The sequence below is a fragment of the Hesperophylax consimilis genome, chromosome 30, assembly GCF_061612785.1.
Source record: "Hesperophylax consimilis isolate HC1 chromosome 30, BYU_Hcon_1.0, whole genome shotgun sequence".
Classification (NCBI taxonomy): Eukaryota; Metazoa; Arthropoda; class Insecta; order Trichoptera; family Limnephilidae; genus Hesperophylax; species Hesperophylax consimilis.
The window spans coordinates 5,399,514-5,419,959 of record NC_142865.1 but is presented as its reverse complement, the minus strand read 5'-3'; the positions used below and the strand labels follow the sequence as shown (position 1 = coordinate 5,419,959).

Genomic DNA, 20,446 nt, shown 5'->3' with positions numbered 1-20,446 from the left:
ACGTGGCGAGTAATTTGCGCTCCCATGTAAAAATGTCTATTCATTCAAAATCAGATTTTACTTTTAAGAAGTAAATGGTGATATTATAATGCGAGATGCCTATTTACTGTCAGATTGATTTATTGACGAATCACAGTCAGCTTCACTCCCTTCGTTCTTCAACAGTTGATTTTACCCCTCGCCATTATCTTCTCGTCTATTAATTCCTATGTCTGTGCTAAAAACCTATTTTGTGCATGTTTACAAATCCCGACTTAAATATGTCTCCATTCGATATTTAAGTTGAAATCAAGTGTTGTTTTTTTAAACAGCCTTTGCCCTTTGGGCCTTTGAACAATTTCTTTAAATGTGTCGCTATTTAAATTAAATGTTTCGTTATTTAAATTAAACGTTTTGTTATTTAAATTATAAACCATTTTATATCACATAGGTTATGTTTACACACTAGATGACATTTCTAGTTTTTGACAGATGGATTGCATACCTGTACAATATTATTAAATTTACAGAAAATGGTTCGCACAAAATTTTAAAATATGGACAAACCTTATTTTCATTTAAAAAAAGTGAATTATCGAAATCAGTGAGATTACAATAAATTAAACAGCTGAGCTGACGATGAGTTGACGTTTGAAGATAAATAACAAATAAATACGTTTGAAGTTTGAACCATAGATACATAAATAAACCACTCATAGATATGATCACAAATAAACGTCTGTAACCAAGTGGGTCTTACGACGACCCCATGCATTTTACTGTCTTATGTGCTTTTAAACTATAGAAATCCCAATTATTAAGTCAATTATTAATGGTAACTTATGTATTTGCGCAGGAATACGTAAAATACATAGACATATGAATATTAGTAGACCTGCCCTGAGTGATTAAAAGCGTATTATCCCCACTCCCCATACCGGTTCCATTGGAGCCGGCTGTGCTCGCGTATGGCCTCAAGTGAAATTTGAAAACGTGACGTCATCATTCTTGTGCGAACTATGGTCGAGGCATCATCGGTTCATTTTACGAAATAACACGGCAAAATGTTGACTTGTACTATGAAAACTTGTAAAAATAGATGTGAAAAAGAGAATAAACCCAATTGTCGTATTACATTCCATATATAAGCATTATTTTACTTTATTTTAAGCATATTCACATCGTATAATATGGATCAGTTGTAGAAACATAATATACTATCACATCGAGAAACGTCTGGACGCGAAACACAAAGCTGGTTGGTTGCTGGGAAGTAAATTATGAACATTTATAAAAGTGTCTTAACTAAATACTTAAACGAAATATTCGACTCTGAAAATGAACCGAATTTTTTTGCCGAATTTGGACTTCGCAAATTTGTTCATAACGTGGCGAGTAATTTGCGCTCCCATGTAAAAATGTCTATTCATTCAAAAGCAGATTTTACTTTTAAGAAGTAAATGGTGATATTATAATGCGAGATGCCTATTTACTGTCAGATTGATTTATTGACGAATCACAGTCAGCTTCACCCCCTTCGTTCTTCAACAGTTGATTTTACCCCTCGCCATTATCTTCTCGTCTATTAATTCCTATGTCTGTGGGGAGTTCATTATTCATTATAGTGTTCCTAGGCAGACGTGTGTCGTATCTAGCTTGGTTTAATATTGATGGGTCAAAATCAGAAATCAGTATATATCAGATAATGAGAAATCTCAGAACAAGCTAAACCGAAGTTAGAACTCTGTCCAACTGAGGTGATGATGTGTAGATATTTACATTAATAGGAAAACAAACTAAAAAAATAATTTGAGGTTATAAACAATTTACTTCGAACAGGAATATTCTATTCATATTCATTCGTGTTCAATTCCTCGTCCGGCTACGTCCTCCATCACAACACAAGCAACATTTTCCGCTTACTGTGGTGGTAGTAGAAGATTTTCAAATATTGTCAGGTTATTCGTAACCTGGGAATGTTTGTCTTTCCTTTTTAAAAAATAAAAATAAAAACTCTGTTATTATTTCATTATGGGCCGGTTGGTTCACAGAACTTGAATAGGACAAAACTTGAATATTAACTTTGAAATTTGATAAATTGCTCAAATTCTGTGAACCAACTCGTCCTAAGGGGGTATTTCACTATCTCTGATTATGTTCTGACTAAGCACTAATCCGCGGATTAGCCATTTTTTCGTTTTCACTATATCTGAATAACGCTAACGCTCGGGTTAAAGTTCGATTTGACTAATCAGTGCTCGAACCTCACGTTAGGCGCTATTCATCGAATCAAAGATGGCGTCAAAACATTCCGAGTTTGACAGCGGAGAAGTGAGTCGAATTTTGTTGAATGAATTTGAATGCTTGTATGATCCATCCTGAATTATTTGATTGTGTTCAAAATAAGAAACAATGTATTAATTCAACACGAATCTATCTAAAATGACCTGATAATCAACATAACATAACCATTAAAATGCACACTTTGCGGTGTGCGGACTGTGACGCATGACAGCCGTGGCAGTAGATGGAGTAACTGCAAACATTTTGCGATGTTGCCAGACTATTTCGAGTGTTATCTATCCGGAAGCTCGGCAACAATGGTGAAACGGTCGCCGTTGAATAACGAAGTTATTCTGATCTTTAAAGCCAGCCAACGGCTAGCTAGTCAGATATTTAGCCGGACATAGTGAAATACCCCCTTAGTCTTCCTTTCTCCCAATTACTTTTGTATTTCTATTTCTCAATTCATTTTTCTCCTTGACACTCCAACCTTTATATTATTTATCGGCCATGTATTGAAAAATGCTTTAAAAATCTTTTAAACCATATTTCATAGCTATCATGTCATGCAAATGATCATCAGTAGCGCCATCTGCTTTGAGATTTACAAATTACCCGCCATTGAATACAATTAATTTACGATTAACGTGTACATTTTATCTTCCAGAACCTGATATTTGAGAACAATTCAGAAGATGCTCAACTGAAGATAGTCGACTTTGGGTTTGCGCGGCGCATTCCCTCGTACGAGGGATACGGCAGTGGAAGCTCTTCAGCGTCAGACGACCGGATGAGGATGCACACTCCCTGCTTCAGGTAGCCAACAACTTCTTTTGACAACTGATAAAGCAGACTCCTCTGTTCCTCGCGTTTCTGTGCTGCACGGAGAACCTAGGACACTGACGCTCCGAATGCCTGTGATATTTGATCACTCCAAAGCATTGGTGATCTTCTGCTTCTCCTGTTAAACACTTTGCCAGTGACTATAAGTTTTTCTAGGTTTGGCGAGGAACATGTCCAAAGTGTCTTATAATTGTGGATGCCTACCGACCCATTCTTTCGTTTGTGCGAGAAATTAAATCAAATTGTTTATTTTTCTCGTCCTTGCTTTTAACTGAATTTTTGTTGATTTTGTTTATGTGGTTTGCATGTATCAGGTGTGTATCAGCTGAAAAGTTTAAACTAGTAGTTTTGTGAACAGTGGTAGACCAACGCGTCCAAAAAGTTTGTTTCTAATTTTCTCAAATTTAAGGCTGATCTAAGCAAATAAGGAATTATACAATTTGTTCAACAATTATTTTTTCAAACTATCTTCAGATAGGTAAATATCATAATATTGAAAAATTGTAAAAAGTCCAAATAAACACGACGATTTCACATTTGAAAACAGAATCTTGAAACAGAAGCGGAACGTGCAAACAAATTTAAAGATAGACAAAATGCAAAACGATGAATGAAAATTATTACAATGGGATTCTGATCATTGTTTTGTTCGGACTTTTGTAATATTGATTGATGTTTTGTTGTTGTAGTTTGCCGTATGCTGCCCCCGAAGTTCTGGACCAAGTGACGGGAATTAAAACGGGCTACAAAGAGACCTGTGATCTTTGGAGTTTGGGTGTTATTCTGGTGAGTTGCCGTAAACTGGAGTTTTTCCACTTATCCAACAGGGATATTATAATTGTGGGTTTTTGTCAAACTGAAAGTATTTGAAAAGAAGAAATTTACCTTTCGAATGTTCGTAAACTTGAAAAATTAAAATCTGTCAAACATGTGAACAAAAGAAATACAAATTAAATTTTTTTCGAATAAAGTTTAGAATTTATAATTAATAAAATAATGATTTATGCTAACAGTTCAAATTTAAAAAATTAAAAGCTCATTTAATAATTTTACACATTTCGCTGAAATACGCAATTACTTCACCCATGCGCCGAAGACTGAAATTAGTATGTTTAATATTGGTAATATTATATCTTTTTGTTAATGTATTTCAGTACTTTATGCTGACCGGGGATGCGCCCTTTGAATCAGCCAGTGCCAACGAACCCATCATAGGAATCATCGACAGGATTCGAAGAGGAGAACTCAGTCTTGAAGGTCAGTAATTCTTCCATCATATCCTCGAGCTATAGCTACCCAAATTTGGGTAGGTGATTTTTATTTAAATATTTAATTTTTTTTTTTCCGAAATGTTGTAAAACTTTAAAATATGACGGCTTGCATAAAAATGACAGATACAGGAAATGTCAGTATGTCGAGTGTTTTCAATCAAATACTCGTAGAAATTGAAACATAACATTTTTTAATCCACTCGAGCTACAGCTACCCAAATTTGGGTAGGTGATTTTATTTAAATATTTAGCTTTATTTTCTCAATTTTGTTGTAAAACTTTAAAATATGGGATAAACTATGAAATCTACGTGGATTAATGAATTATAAATTTAACGCTTTTTTTGGATTTTATTGTAAATCCTAAAAATATGATTTATTGGCTTTAAACCTCAGCAAGCAGTTTTATATTTCTTTATTAACACACTGTAGTCGGGCGCTTCAAACAATAGACTCTAGCCTATAGCGGGTGTTTTTCGCGAATAGCGCAAAAATATATCGCTTCAGCTAAATCTTCACCAGAATGGGCAGACAAATTATCGGCGAATATTTCCCCATGACTTTCGTTATTATCTGAAGACATTTTTGAAGGGTAAAAGAAAATATCAATTAAATAAATTCCACTAAAAAAACATGTCTGTTTTGTAACTCTGTATATCATAACTAAAGCACGTGTATATTAGCGCCACTCTATCTTCACAAGTAACGAGTGCCGGGAAAAGTCATTCAGGAAATGATTATTGTAATAACATCCTCGGAATTATCTCATAAGAGAGGTCCAATGAATTTATAACACGTCATAAAAATATAATAGGTACTCATATTCCCAGTACAACTAACAAACAATCTTTGAAATTTAACATGATAAAATTGCCTAATTATTGCAAGAGTATGTGTGTACATAAAAGAAACAACGGCTTATCTTTTTTTTGTTATATGTGTGTGTAGTTTGTAATGTCTTCAAGCGTTTAGATTAAATAGTCACGGGAAATAATGGGGTAACTTTACCTTCCTCGCCTTTGAAGTGGAGCCGGCGTAAAGGGTATTTTTACCCGTCCCGCCGATATGCACCAGTCGGCTGCGCGGGTAAAAATACCATTTCCGCTCATAGTGTGTTAATATTTGGAGGTGTGAAAATACATCAAACCCGTGCCCGACATTTGTACACGTACATATGTCATATTTGTACACGTACACATGTCATATTAATTAGAATGGATCGATTCTTCGACTCGTACTCGAGTTCAACAGTTCGGGTGTGGAATGATTTGCCAGCCTCTGTGTTTCCTCAAAGAGAAACTCAACACAGCATCCCCAAAGATGACAGTGTTGGCGTAGATAATTGTGGAGTTAATAGTTAAAACAAGAGTGTTTTTATGAAGAAATTAAATTGTGCGGTTTAGATTTTTTGCAGCTGAGGAACAACCATTACTCTATGTTAAGGGTTAGTTATCGGTTGTGTAGGGTTTGAATCGCGTTTATTAGTAAGGCCCAAAATCTTACATTATATTGTTTACATTTTATACAAAATAACTAATGTATCGATGGCTTGTAAACGTCAATTAAATACCATGTATAAACACCTCATACCTCGATTTATGTCAGGTCTTATACAAATCTAGTATTTATTCAACTATTATTACACTAGTAGATATTTCTTTTACTTATGTATTGTATCGCTGCACTTCTATTAAAAACTGTACCACTTGCAATAATATTTTTGTGTACCCATTACTCGTTCTGTAATTTATTACTAATATTCTCCATTGTACCACTGTATGCTTATAATCTGATGTATCCATTCTATTGTAAACACCATTTTATGGCGCTTAAATAAATAAATAATGTAAAAAATATATTAAAAAATTTCAGGACCAAGCTGGGCTAGAATCTCTCCCAGCGCAAAACACCTGGTGCGCAACCTGCTGCGCGTGGATCCAAAGAAGCGCATCACCATAGAAGAGATCATGGTGCACCCCTGGGTGAGTCCCCCTTCACCTTTACCCTCACCATATGGACTTCGCACAAAACTAAATATATAAATATGCTGGAATAAATCCAGAAAAAAATCCTCTACCATCTACAGTGTTTTCCAATAAGAGGTGTTATTTTGATATTCAATCGTAAAAGATCAATGGTTTCGTTGCTTGTGTGGCATGTAGCGCCGTCTTGTTGAAAGTAAACGTTGTCCAGATCAATACCATCCAATTCCGGCCATAAAAAATCATTAATCATCTCTCGATAGCGATCCATTCACCGTAACTGTCGCTCCAGCCTCATTTTCGAAAAAGTAAGGTCCAATGACTCCGCCGGACCATAAACCGCACCAAACAGTCACACGTTGAGGATAGAGAGGCTTTTCAACAATAACTCTTGGGTTTTCCGAGCCCCAGATGCGACAATTTTGCTTGTTGACGAAGCCACCAAGGTGGAAATGGGCCTCATCACTCAAGATGATTTGCATTTGATTCACTCAAGTGAATTTTAATAATTTCAATGCGTTGTTGAAGCGTGTATCGTTCCATTTTTATTAATGGCGTAGTTTCTACTTGTCAAATGTCAAAAAATGACAGCTTCAAAAGTAACATCTACCGAAATAGCGGGCTATTCAAAATAACACCTCTTATTGGAAAACCCTGTATATGCAGACAGATGGAACTTATCCTATGTTCATGGCACCATATGGACTTGATTAACCCTTGACAGGCCAAGATGCCAAACAAAACGTCTGTAACCAAGTGGGTCTTACGACGACCCCATGCATTTTACTGTCTTATGTGCTTTTAAACTATAGAAATCCCAATTATTAAGTCAATTATTAATGGTAACTTATGTATTTGCGCAGGAATACGTAAAATACATAGACATATGAATATTAGTAGACCTGCCCTGAGTGATTAAAAGCGTATTATCCCCACTCCCCATACCGGTTCCATTGGAGCCGGCTGTGCTCGCGTATGGCCTCAAGTGAAATTTGAAAACGTGACGTCATCATTCTTGTGCGAACTATGGTCGAGGCATCATCGGTTCATTTTACGAAATAACACGGCAAAATGTTGACTTGTACTATGAAAACTTGTAAAAATAGATGTGAAAAAGAGAATAAACCCAATTGTCGTATTACATTCCATATATAAGCATTATTTTACTTTATTTTAAGCATATTCACATCGTATAATATGAATCAGTTGTTACTATCACATCGAGAAACGTCTGGACGCGAAACACAAAGCTGGTTGGTTGCTGGGAAGTAAATTATGAACATTTATAAAAGTGTCTTAACTAAATACTTAAACGAAATATTCGACTCTGAAAATAGAACCGAATTTTTTTGCCGAATTTGGACTTCGCAAATTTGTTCATAACGTGGCGAGTAATTTGCGCTCCCATGTAAAAATGTCTATTCATTCAAAAGCAGATTTTACTTTTAAGAAGTAAATGGTGATATTATAATGCGAGATGCCTATTTACTGTCAGATTGATTTATTGACGAATCACAGTCAGCTTCACTCCCTTCGTTCTTCAACAGTTGATTTTACCCCTCGCCATTATCTTCTCGTCTATTAATTCCTATGTCTGTGGTAAAATTCTAAAATTATGTGTCAAGTATTTAAGCTAATATAAGGAAGATAGTAATTTTGGGTACTACCTACCTACCTACACTTGACTGCGGGATAGTTAAGGTAACAAATAGATTTAGCCTAGAAACCAGGTGTTCTGCAAATCTTGCAATAATAATTATTTTTTAATGATAAACTAATTTTTATAAGACAAGATTTTTATGCATAGCACAAAGGATAACCAATTATTATAAGCATTAATTGCTCGCCTGAAATATCCATACAAATTGAAAATATCTCACAAGTAAAAATAAATGCCGCCAACAGGAATTGAACCCGCACCTTCTGATGTCCGATCAGGTGCTCTGGACCACTGAGCTATGTCGGTTTATTCCCAACTTTGCAAATAATTCAATATGTACAAGTACTTCAATCGACAATTACTGCTTATTATTTTTTTTCACCTGTAAACAACCAAATTTATTTTTGTAGGAAAGGCTTTGTTAGTGCTAAATTTCCCACTAGATGGCTCCGAGATATATTATATCTACATTTGTTGGTGAAATATTTTGACTTGTCAAGTATTATTGTTTTTTAATGATAAACTAATGTTTAACCACTGGAACGAATTCGGTCGAAAAATCGACCCTTTTTATTTTTCTGCGATTGATATCGGTCCAAAAATGGACCGATTTTTCTACCATTCGTAAAATATTTATTGTAATTATTTAAAACGTTTCCATGGCCAGCTCTTTGTTTTATCGAATAGCTGATAATATATTCTCTGTCTATGAACTTATCCGTTGTCTTTGTAGTGTTATTTAACGAGTTTTCGCGGTTTTTTATGGCATCCTGTCAGAAAACAATATAATAACTATCCCCCTGAAATATTGGCAATGTTTATATTTATGATATATATCTCATTTTAAGCCTTATTTCCTCGTTTTGCACGTTATATAAAAACATGGTTACAAATCTCCAGTTCTAATTTACAATTATTTAAAAAGTAGCACCATGATTTTGACATCTCGAAATAGGCTCTCTGTATAATTCATCAAATGAATAAAATAAAGCCAACACGGCAACTATGCTTATTAATAATTGTAGACAGTTATTGTATCTTCCTAACGTTATACCAGTTTTTGTGGTAAATTTATTATATAGTATAATACAGTGATTTCAATTTTGACACGTCACGCACTCAAATTTTACAAAATCATTTTCTGACCAAACTTTTGAAGAGATCATAACATACAAAAAATTATTTTTCTATTATATTCATGCATCTGTGGTTATCAAACAGGCCATAGAGAACATAAAAACGTAGAAAATATTCTATAAAGATATTTAAAACTGCCACTGGCGGCAATTTCAAATCACAAAAACGCAAATTTCGCGCATTTATAAAGTTTAAGATTTTTTAATAATTTATCTATCAATTCTAAAAATATAAAATTATTATTAAAATATAGGTGAATTCATTGGCTGTATAGCACTACAATCAGTTTTATGTCTCCGTATTAAAATTCGGAGGTTTGATTTTTTTAATGTTGGCGGAAAATATTCAAAATCGTCGCCAAAAAACCGCGAGCAATCGGAGAAAAAAGTTTTTTGACGCGTGATCGTTCGAGTGGTTATAAGACAAGGTTTTTATGCATAGCACAAAAGATAACAAATTACCATAAGCATTAATTACTCTAATTAAACTGATTGCAATCTATAGAACATGTCAGGTGGGAATGCTGTCTTCATTCTACCGGAATATTCTAATGGATGATGCTCCAAGAAACTAGCGTCATTGATCCCTTTGGCACCGGTGCATAGTCGGGAAATGCAAGGCTGCTGAAGCTATCAGTCCACATCGGAGTCCCGATACTGACTAAAGCCTAGCACAACCATATCGACAAAGGTTTTATTGGTAACTATGACAATTCTGATGGCATTTATTTCCATAGATCACCAATGGAAATACCCTCAAGATGGACTACCCCACTGCCTCAACTTCTGGCAGACGGGGAAGTGGAAGGAGTGAACCCAAGGCACCCATCATCTTACAGGTTAGGGTTGAAAACACAATCATTTTTAAATTATTATTGCTAATGGTTGCCGTGCGCCAAACAGCTACAGTGTTACAATATTAATAATATCTTTCATCAAGAACTTGTACCCCTCTCAATTCTCTCAGTCCTCAATTTCTAGACTTGATGTTGAATTACTAATATTTGTTTAAAATATAAATACGGATCCTTGAGTAACTCCCAGATTGCTTTCAATTAGTTCTGATAGTGAGTTTTCAACTTTTGCTGTGTACCTTATTAATACCAAAAATCTTTTTCAGGAGGTTGTTAATGCCAAGCTCGCCCAGCGCAGACGGCAAAAATCTGCTAACGAGAGTTCTTCCGCCGTCGTTCCAGACTCGGTCGGCAAACCCAACACCCCCGTCGAGGCCCCGACGCCCCCACACCACTCGCTGGAGCCTGCTGAACCCCGCCTCAGTGACGAAGACATTGAGGTTATGTCTTACACCCTCGGTCAGCCACCTCCAGCGGAAGATGACATCATGGACCGCGATACGCCTACACTCTACGCAGATAAAGATAGTGAACCTAGTGTCATGCAAAACGACACAACTGTCGAAAACACTAGATTGGTCGTTGATGTCGAGTCCACATTTGCCAAAGATGTCACCAACACTTACACAAGAAGAAAACGCCCCCTCGATGATTTCATGATCGTCGAGCGCATTAAACGGGAAAAAATGCAAGAGCCATCCTTCGAGGAAGAAGAAAGTTTGGTTGTTAAATCACCACCGAAAAAGAAACGCAAGCTCAACATCTACATCAAAGTTGAAGGACTGTCAAAGAGGTCTACCAGAAGCACTACAAACGCTGTCAAACATACACCGAATAGGTCGGGAAGGGTCAGGAAAGAACTGAATGAATTCGACAAATTAGCCAAAGAAAAGAAAGCCGAAAAGAAGCGAAAGGCCGAAGAAAAGAAAAAGAAGCGCGAAGCGAAGCGTACAATCATAGAAAAAATTCTGTCAGAAGAGCGGTGTTTGAGAAGCTCTACCAAAAGCAATAAAGGTAAAAGGAAAGCGACCAAACAATCGAAAAGATCTAAGAAAGCTAAGAAACCTAAACAAATCAGTGATGATGTACCAAAAGAAAAACGTGTAAAGAAAAAATTTGTCCCGCCGACTTCTGGTAGAGTTACGCGTAGTTTTATGAAGTTATTTTCATGTCCGAATGCATCAGTTATGGATATTTCAATGCTATCGATGGATCTTGTGCCTTGTTCGAGTAGTAGCTCCAATGTTGAACAAGCAACGTCTCTCGACGTCGTCACACACAAGACACATGACTTCAAGAGGCAGGCCACGCTTGAACGCGAGATCCGCAATCTCCTCAACTTTATGGACTTTCCCAAGAGCCAAAGCTTCCGGAAACGATCGGCCAGCGTCAAGACCTTCACCAAAGTGATCACCAGTAGGAAACTGAGCAAACGCAAGAAGTACAAGCGCAAGAAGAAGAGCGGCGCCAAAGCGACCAAGGTGAAGAAAGAGTCCAAGTCCGCCAAGAGCAAAGCGGTCAAAATCAAAGTGGAAAAAGTCAAAGTGGAAAGAGTCAAAGTGGAAAGAGTCAAAGTGGAAAGAGTCAAAGTGGCGCCGGTCAAGATCTTGACGAGAAATCGCAGCAAGCTTAACAACTCCGGCAAGTGAATGAAGTTCTATTAGTGAGTTCATATTACAAGCGTTATAATTTGGTTATAGTGACAATTTACCCTGATCCTTTGGTCTCTGCTTGCATTACGTACAGCTTAAGTGACGCTTGTCTAATGTAACATTCGGCCACAGTGAAACATATCTAAAATTACCCTTGTCTAAAGTGACACTTGTCTAAAGTGACACTTGTCTATAGTGACGCTTGTCTAAAGTGACACTTGGCTATTGTGATACTTGGCTAAAGTGACACTTGGCTAAAGTAACGCTTGGATAAAGTGACGCTTGGTTATTGTGACGCTTGTCTAAAGTGACACTTGGCTATTGTGATACTTGGCTAAAGTGACACTTGGCTAAAGTGACACTTGGCTAAAGTAACGTTTGGATAAAATGACGCTTGGTTATTGTGACACTTGGCTAAAGTGACACTTGGCTAAAGTAACACTTGGCCAACGTGAAAATTGGTTGAAATGACATTGAGTTAAAGTGACACTTCGCTAAAGTGACACTTGACCTAAGTGACACTTGGCTAAAGTAACGCTTGGATAAAGTGACGCTTGGTTATTGTGACGCTTGTCTAAAGTGACACTTGGCTATTGTGATACTTGGCTAAAGTGACACTTGGCTAAAGTGACACTTGGCTAAAGTAACGCTTGGATAAAATGACGCTTGGTTATTGTGACACTTGGCTAAAGTGACACTTGGCTAAAGTAACACTTGGCCAACGTGACAATTGGTTGAAATGACATTGAGTTAAAGTGACACTTCGCTAAAGTGACACTTGACCTAAGTGACACTTGACTTAAGTTTCACAATTGGTTGATGTGAAACTTGCCTTAAGTGACACTGAGATAAAGTGACTTGGCTGAAGTGACACTTGGCTTAAGCGACATTTGGTATAAGTGACACTTGACTTAAGTTACACTTGGCATAAGCGACACTTGACTTAAGTTACACTTGGCATAAGCGACACTTGGCTTGGCTTGACAATTGACACTGTCACGGCGCCTTGAAGATCGCTATAACCTATTTTACTGCGAGTTATTATTTAATTATATTTGAGTGATTTAATTGTTAACAAGACTTTTGTCGTCGCTTTTAGCGCACGTTTCTACGCGTAAACAAAAACATAATATCTCAACGTGACGAACACTATATTATATAATTTATTGATGAGATATACTACAACCTACCTACTTTTATAATATATAAATCAAGTCTTCTTCTTCGTCCCCTATCGAAGGTTGGCTATCGTCGGAGCGAACTATAAAGTGAATTTAAACCAAACTTGATGAGAGTTAATACAGATGGTTTAAAGTAATGAATGTTTATGTACGATTATGTATTATAATATTTATTTTTATTTTTTTTTTTACACTTACGTTTTCTTTATTATATTGTACTTATATTTTAATTCTACATTCGGCACTGCTGGATTAAAAAGAAACTTTACAAAATAATAACAATTTTTTAAAATGTGTCAGATCATTTGAAAACTAATCCAAAAAATCTTTTTATCAACTTGGTGTAATAATGTAGCACTATTTAAAAAAAAAACCAAATACATGACAGTTATACAGGCGTAAAATACATTGAAAATTAAATCTGCGTAAGTTTTACGCGACTGTATACGCTCTTTCTGCGTGGTTAGGTAAGGTGAGATTAAGATTGGCGATTATAGTGCAATTGTAACCGTGTTGATGTAGCCTCTCAAAAAAATTGTTTATTTTCGATTATATTTCGCGTTTGTATAACAATCGTGTACCGAAAAAACCGTATTATTAAATTTTTGATTTTTTACTCTGAATTATTTTCTGATGGATTTGTGCATAGTAATGATAAAAAAGTAAATGTTGTTCAGATGATAAATTAAAACTTAAAAAAAAAAAACCAAAAAGTGCACTTAAATATTTATTTTTTCTTAGTACCTACCTGTATTATTGTTTGAAAAATTTGTAGTTTTAATAGTTTGTTTGAAGGTGCATAAATTTAATTATTTGTGATTTCTATTTATCATCACCGTCAGGCCGTTGCGCATCTGCTGTTGGATATTTAAATTAGGTAATTTAATTTAATTATTCTGAAGGACTAAAATTGTAAATAAACTCCTAATATCATTATTTTCTTGAAATAATCATATAAAATAGCACTTAACCTTCTTATTCTGATGCCCTTATCTATCTGAGATAAGCTATCGTCACTCACTTTGATAAATATGGTCCTGCATTTAAACTTATAATTGATGGTTTTAAAGTATGTATTGTCTGTCAGGCATCAAAATCCCAATTGAATCATATGTTTAATTGAACTGAATCGATTCATTTGATTCGTTGGTCTTTTTTGCTTGTATCTATTCTGCAAGATAAATTTTAACTTTGTCAAAGATCGAATTCTGAATCGATTCATATTTGTCACTAAATTGAATCGATTCATTTGATTCATTGGTATTTTTTGCTCGTATCTATTCTAAAAGACAATTTTTTTCTTGTATGTCTGTCAAGCATTAAATTCCGAATCGATTCATATTTGTCACTGAATCATTTAATTTAATTCATTTGTTCTTTTCACTCCTGTATATTTGGCAAAACAATTGTTTCTGTTGATTCCAATTATAATATGTATTTATGTAAAAAAAATCTTTATCAACACATATTTTTTTATAGATCCAGCACCAAATATTTAGCAGGAAAAGGATAAAAAATGCAACTTCGCATACAGTGTGTTGTGTCAAATTACCTTCCAATGAAATACATTTAAAACATTTTTGAATGAGCCAATTTAGCGTGAAGGTATATTTCAAATTATCATAGGACTTTTTGTAAATTAAGTTTAAATGATGCTATTAAAAAAACCATACATACATATTTGATTTATATTAATTAAAAAAAAAAAATTGGTGCCACTAAAATTTTTTTTTGGTTTTTCTGACAAAATGTGAATGCGTCCATTAATTTTTTTGCATAGTTTAAAAAATAGATTTGCCTTTTTTTTTGTTGAATTTTGGACAAGTTACCCATGTTTTTGTTGAAATAAATAATTTATTTAATGTAACTTTTTGTAAAAAAAATTGATTATGGTTTTTATATGATGAAACGCAATTTGGGAGAAACGGAATTATTTGTAAAAAAATCTAGTAATTACATGCAGACATACTTATCGATTGATTAATATGTTGAATTTTGTTAAAATGAACTTTTGGATGTATCCATCAAATTCTTGACTTCTTCCGTAATTCTAGAAAATATCTTTAGTTATGCATAAATGTTTTTGCGCTGAGGCAGGATTAAAACCAACAACCTCCTGACTCTGAGTCTAGTGTTTGCTGCACTGGACCGCGGAGTCAAAGTTAGTTATTTAATCTCTAAGCTAAGCCTCAGTTTATGTTTGGTATCTCGATACTCTGATGGCAATAGGGTATATTTTTAATTATTTATGTTTGTTCAAATGGTACGTTATACTTTGACATAGCGAAAGTATACGATTGTATAATATGTTAAAGGTATTGCAGCGCATTTTTTTTTACTCTAGCGCAGTACTCAAAAGATGCGTTGAAACTTGAAACTTGTTATATTCCACTTGTGAAATAAAAAGTGTTTAGTCGTGAAAGATGCCAAATGCATGCCTAACATTTGTTCACGGTTGACAAGTTTTGTCACGTGAGAACGTGTTGCTTTTACGACTCGTTCTTTTGTTTAGCAGCTTGGCTGTGAAATGATTTGATGGCCTCAGTGTTTCCTCCCTCCTACAATACGGGTCTTCAAAACCCAGGTTCGGTCCTTGCTTTTCCCAAAAGACCCACCGCAGCAGGTTTTTTAAATAGAAACCTTTTAATTATATAAGCATATTTATATGTATATCCTATTGCTATTATAGTCGCGATTTGATTCTGATCAAATTTGTAAATAAAATTTCAAGTTGTTTTGTGAAGAGTTACAATATATATTATATTGTTATAAACATTGTTTTCATAAATAATGCAGCGGGAGAATGTTTGTTATAAGTTATTGAAAGTGTGATTTAAGCGAATGTGGCCTTAGATTGAAGATAAAATGAAGTTTTTCAAGTTTTGGAACTGAGTTATATGAAGTTAGAACCATCCGATTTGAACCCGAGGTTGAAGCTTTGGTAGAGTTATTTGTAATTAACGTTTTGCGGTTAAAATGTTAACTGAAGTGGTTAAATTGTTGTTCAGGTTAAATAATGTTTAACCACAGAAATATATCAAACATAGTAATTATTAATAATATTATTATGCCAAGTTTGAAGTTTGTAATAAAAAATTTGGTTTGTAATGAATATTTTGTTATTATTTTTGTATTGAAAAACCCTAGATGAAAATTTAAAAATCCTTGCTATTGATTTTTTATTTTGTTTTGACGGCTTTGTGGCTGCAATAAATGTAATGCCCTTTTAACACCATGTAGTGAGATGGCGTAATATTAGTCAACAGACCGTGACGAAGAAGAGACATTGGACAAACGGTGAAACTCTTTTAGAGTCTTTCTCGCTCTCTCGTGCCGTCTCTTGTTGATGCTGCAACTGAACAATTCTTCAAGACTCATTAGCTAGGATTTTCTCCCAACAAAGTGTTTTCATACATTTTTTAAATTGAATGAATACTTGTTATAGTGTCACACAGAAGAAATCATTTTCAAATTTAAAATTTTTGTGAAAAAAAAAATTTCATGAAAAAAAACTGATACATAATTTTTAAGAAATTTTATATTTAAACTGCTAATATTTTTTTTCAAAAATAATATAAAAAGGGCCAATTAAAAAAAAATACATTCAAAAATGTATCAAACGCCTTATCTCATACTCGGTATGACCACTGAATGTAGAATTAGAACAAAAAAAAAATACAGATTGAATAGCTTATTTTATTACACTGGTCGATTGATGTGATATATGATTTGATAATATGGCAAAATAATTAAGTAGTTTTCGATTGTATGCCACGTCGTCACATTATTGAATGAATTCGGTTTCATTCAGTAGATCAATAATTCATCACGCAAGTGAATTATTTCTGTGTGGTTCACGTTAAGTGAAATAATTATATTGGAGTCACTAAATCTAGCCTCACCTCAATTTACCGCAACACGCAGGTGAATTGATTCTGTGCGATTCAACACATCAAGCAAATTAATTTGATTTGATTCAGCTTGTTAAGTGAATTATTTTGATTTGATCCACCTTGTTAAGTGAATTATTTTGATTTGAATCACCTTGTTAAGTGAATTATTTTGATTTGATTCACCTTGTTAAGTGAATTAATTCAATTTGATTTGCATTTCGTTGAATCAATTAAATTTGTTTCTCAACTACCAAGCAAAATTTGAATTCATCAAATTTCACTGTTAAGATGTGAAAATAATATAGTATTCGATTCAAATTGATTCATATTTCTGTATAATTTTGAAACCTTTTATTCACGGTGGAATTTCATATTAATATGACTTTTTTATTGTCATTACTATTGAAAGAGTCATATTCATTCATATTTGTAACTGAACTGAATCAATTCGTTTGAATCAAGACATCCGAATTGATTCATATTGGTCACTGTACGGAATCAATTCATTTGATCCTTTCGGTCTTTTTCGCTCATATCTTTACTGCACGACAAAATATTTGCAATTGCAGCTTACAATCAGCACTATAATGCTGGTGGGAGGTGCAAAATGACTTAGCAGTCTTGTATTTATTACCTGCATAAGAGACCTAGAGGCATTTTCACGAACTTACGAGAAATCTCAAATGGAATTTTGTGTTGCCCTGTAACAATATAATTTAGAGCGCTCAAGTCCTTATCAGAAAAAAAAGATATCTTATTTAATTTCCAATAGTTTAGCTAGCGTAAGGATGTATATCAAAAGAAAATATTTATGTAACCCGTATGTAACATTTATAGATTTATTAAAAAACAGTGAATGATATTTAGCAAAAGAAAATGTGTAAAAATGCCAAAAAATATAAAAATGGTTTTTATTATATTATGGAAAATATAATATATTATTATTGTTCTAAGTTTTTAAGTAATAATGAATAATAGTTATTTGTTTAAAGTAGCTTAAGGATTGTTTGTTTATGGGTTAAGAACTATTATTGTTTATTAATTATATTGTAGTTTGTTTGTTTTTAAACTATTTTCAAGGAGATGTTATTAATTTTTGTTGTAGTATTTCTCTTGATTCTCTGACAGGGAATATGAAATAAATGTCCAATGTGGATTTATTCCATTTTATCCTGGTAACACCATTGTTTTATTCCTTCGTTTATCCTACAGATATTCTCAAATGGCCTTATCCATCCTGTTTGCTGACGAGATCTGAATAGCCAGGTTATTTACAACCTTCCTCTCCCCATCTCCTTTCGTTTTCCACTCTCTTCAGCCTCAGTATTCCCCAATTGGGGATGTCATAATCTACTGGCTTCGGATAGTTGGGAGCATTTGGGCCTCTTTTGTGATATTCACATCAAAAAATATTTATAATGGTAGGTAAACTTTTCTAAAGAAAGGTATTATATTTTTTTAAACTAGCACCATTAAAATTATCAACTACAAGTATTAATTGTTACTAGCAGATAAAAACGCGCTGCCGCGGTGTGGAAACTTTAACGGTTCTTTTTGAAAATAACAGAGGGCGCCACTTCTGTTTACAACAATCCTAAACTGTACGGTCATTAAGATAATAATGCTACCAGATTACCATACTCAGAGACGTGAACTACATGTGGAGTTGGACTGTATCTACTTTTACTAGCAGAGTCGGCCCTATGCGAGCGCAACTGGAGTAGCCCGCCTTGAGATTATGTTTCACAAACGGCGCTAAACGTAATTACAAATCATCCATACTTAATTTACCTAACCTCAATGAATTTCATGTACTTGCGCGAGCTACTCGTTCCAAAATAATGTTTAAATGTATCAATACCAGGGTTGAGCATTGAAAATACTCACTTATACCTAAATTACATGAAGTTAGTAATAGAAGGCTATAATATCATATATTTTCAATAACTATTAATTAAACCTAGAAAGTCTACTTAGAAGTTGTGTGTACCTGCATCTCTTACTTTAATACCATTATAGAGTTTCTGATCATTTTATACTTTCTGATGTCATTGTACCTATTTGATTTATTGTTTATGGTATATTTATACCGTTGATATTAAATAAATAAACAAATGTTCACATACCTAGGCGCTGTTTGTTTTAAGGCCGCCCGTGCGTACTAACTATCTTGAATCGTATTTTCTTATGGTGTGAGGCCGAGTACCAGTACCAAAAGCCGTACGATCATTCATACGCTGGGGAGCTGGGAGCCGTATCGGGCCAGTACAGCATGCTTACTGCTCATACGCTCTGAGTTCTCGGCACCCGTTTAATTAAGCCGTCGTTCAATTGAGTCTAATATGAAAATATTGAGCAGGTACCGTGACTCATGATTTTAATAGCTATGCCCCATCACTAGTGGATTGACACAAAACCAATACATAAAAATGACTATTTCTCTACCGTCTTCACTGATCATACGCCAAATTTGGCACCTGATGTTCGTAAACCTGATCCGCTGAATAATATAGCCATAACCTCAATTAAAATCAATGAAGACATCACCTACAAATATCTTTCATCCATTGACATTAACAAAGGACCAGGTTTAGATAGTTTGCCTAGTATCTTCATAAGTAACTGTAGTAAATATATCACTATTCCAGTCACAGCAATTTTCAAAAATCATTAAGTGAAGGAACGCTTCCTCATAAGTGGAAATCTGCCGTAATAACTCCCATTTATAAAAGGGCGACAAACATGACGTTACAAACTATAGACCTATCTCTTAACTTTGTCTGTCGATATCCTTGGCTGCCTGCTTGTGCGCTTAATTCTCCTAAACTACGTAACGGATTTTGATAGGATTTTCAGTATCATTTAGAGAATTTCTCCCGGAAGATTTATGTATATAAACATGCATATTGCATTTATAGAAAGTAGAGAAAAGTCGATGTTTTGTAATCAAGTCGTAAAAAAAATACTTACATTTCTAACGCTGTCTAAACCTTTTGCGATACATCAAAATAATGTACTACGGAATTGTATATCTTAAAAAGGCCCGACAACCTTAAAACATTACCCCAAAGAATTTATCCCTGAGCAACGCCGGGTACACGTCAGCTAACACTAAAATAAAAGTCGCTATCCGCGTCGGTCTGTTTGTGCGCTTAGTTCTTCTAAACTACGCAACGGATTTTGATATGGTTTTTACTATCATTTAGAGAATTTATTTCGGAAGGTTTATATATATATACAGGGTGTCCGGAAACTCGTAGTACAAGCGGGAAACTGGTGAATCTACATCACATTTGGAGTCGATTTTGTAGTATTTTTTTTTTATTTGAGCTTTCGTTATCGAGTAAATCGAGTTTGAAGTTGATTTTTTTTTTTTTTTTTTTTAATCAAATCTTATAAATTATTACTGAAGATCAAAGTACCCAACTAATTAAAACTATTTGAAAGTAAAACAAATGAAGAAACTCGGATTTGAAGCATTATTTTGAAATCACCCTTCATTTAACCCGGTGTAACCATAAAATATTTCTGCTCTGCAGGGTTAAAACATCTGTTATTCAACCCTAAACACCAGAAAAAACTTTAACCCTAAAATAGCCGAAAAATATTTTTTTTTGGTTTTTTTTTTTTTTTTTTTGAAAATGCTCAAATCAAAAAACTTTATGTTTTTTTGGGTTCCCCATGTGGTGTAGATTCTCCAGTTTCCCGCTTGT

The 20,446-nt window shown here is 34.4% G+C and overlaps 1 protein-coding gene across 2 annotated transcripts in view; it reads left to right on the top strand.

The window, feature by feature from the left end:
* The window catches only part of LOC149409561 (ribosomal protein S6 kinase alpha-5-like), a 157,292-nt gene extending 139,308 nt beyond the window's left edge, over positions 1-17,984 (top strand). For both annotated transcript variants that reach the window (XM_089649684.1, XM_089649683.1), the window contains 6 exons: positions 2,930-3,078; positions 3,795-3,891; positions 4,260-4,362; positions 6,248-6,357; positions 9,891-9,992; positions 10,274-17,984. In XM_089649684.1, the coding sequence (XP_089505810.1) occupies positions 2,930-3,078; positions 3,795-3,891; positions 4,260-4,362; positions 6,248-6,357; positions 9,891-9,992; positions 10,274-11,656 (1,944 nt within the window). In that variant the 3' untranslated portion in view covers positions 11,657-17,984. The remainder of the gene's footprint in view (positions 1-2,929; positions 3,079-3,794; positions 3,892-4,259; positions 4,363-6,247; positions 6,358-9,890; positions 9,993-10,273) is intronic.
* The last annotated feature ends 2,462 nt before the right edge of the window (positions 17,985-20,446 follow it).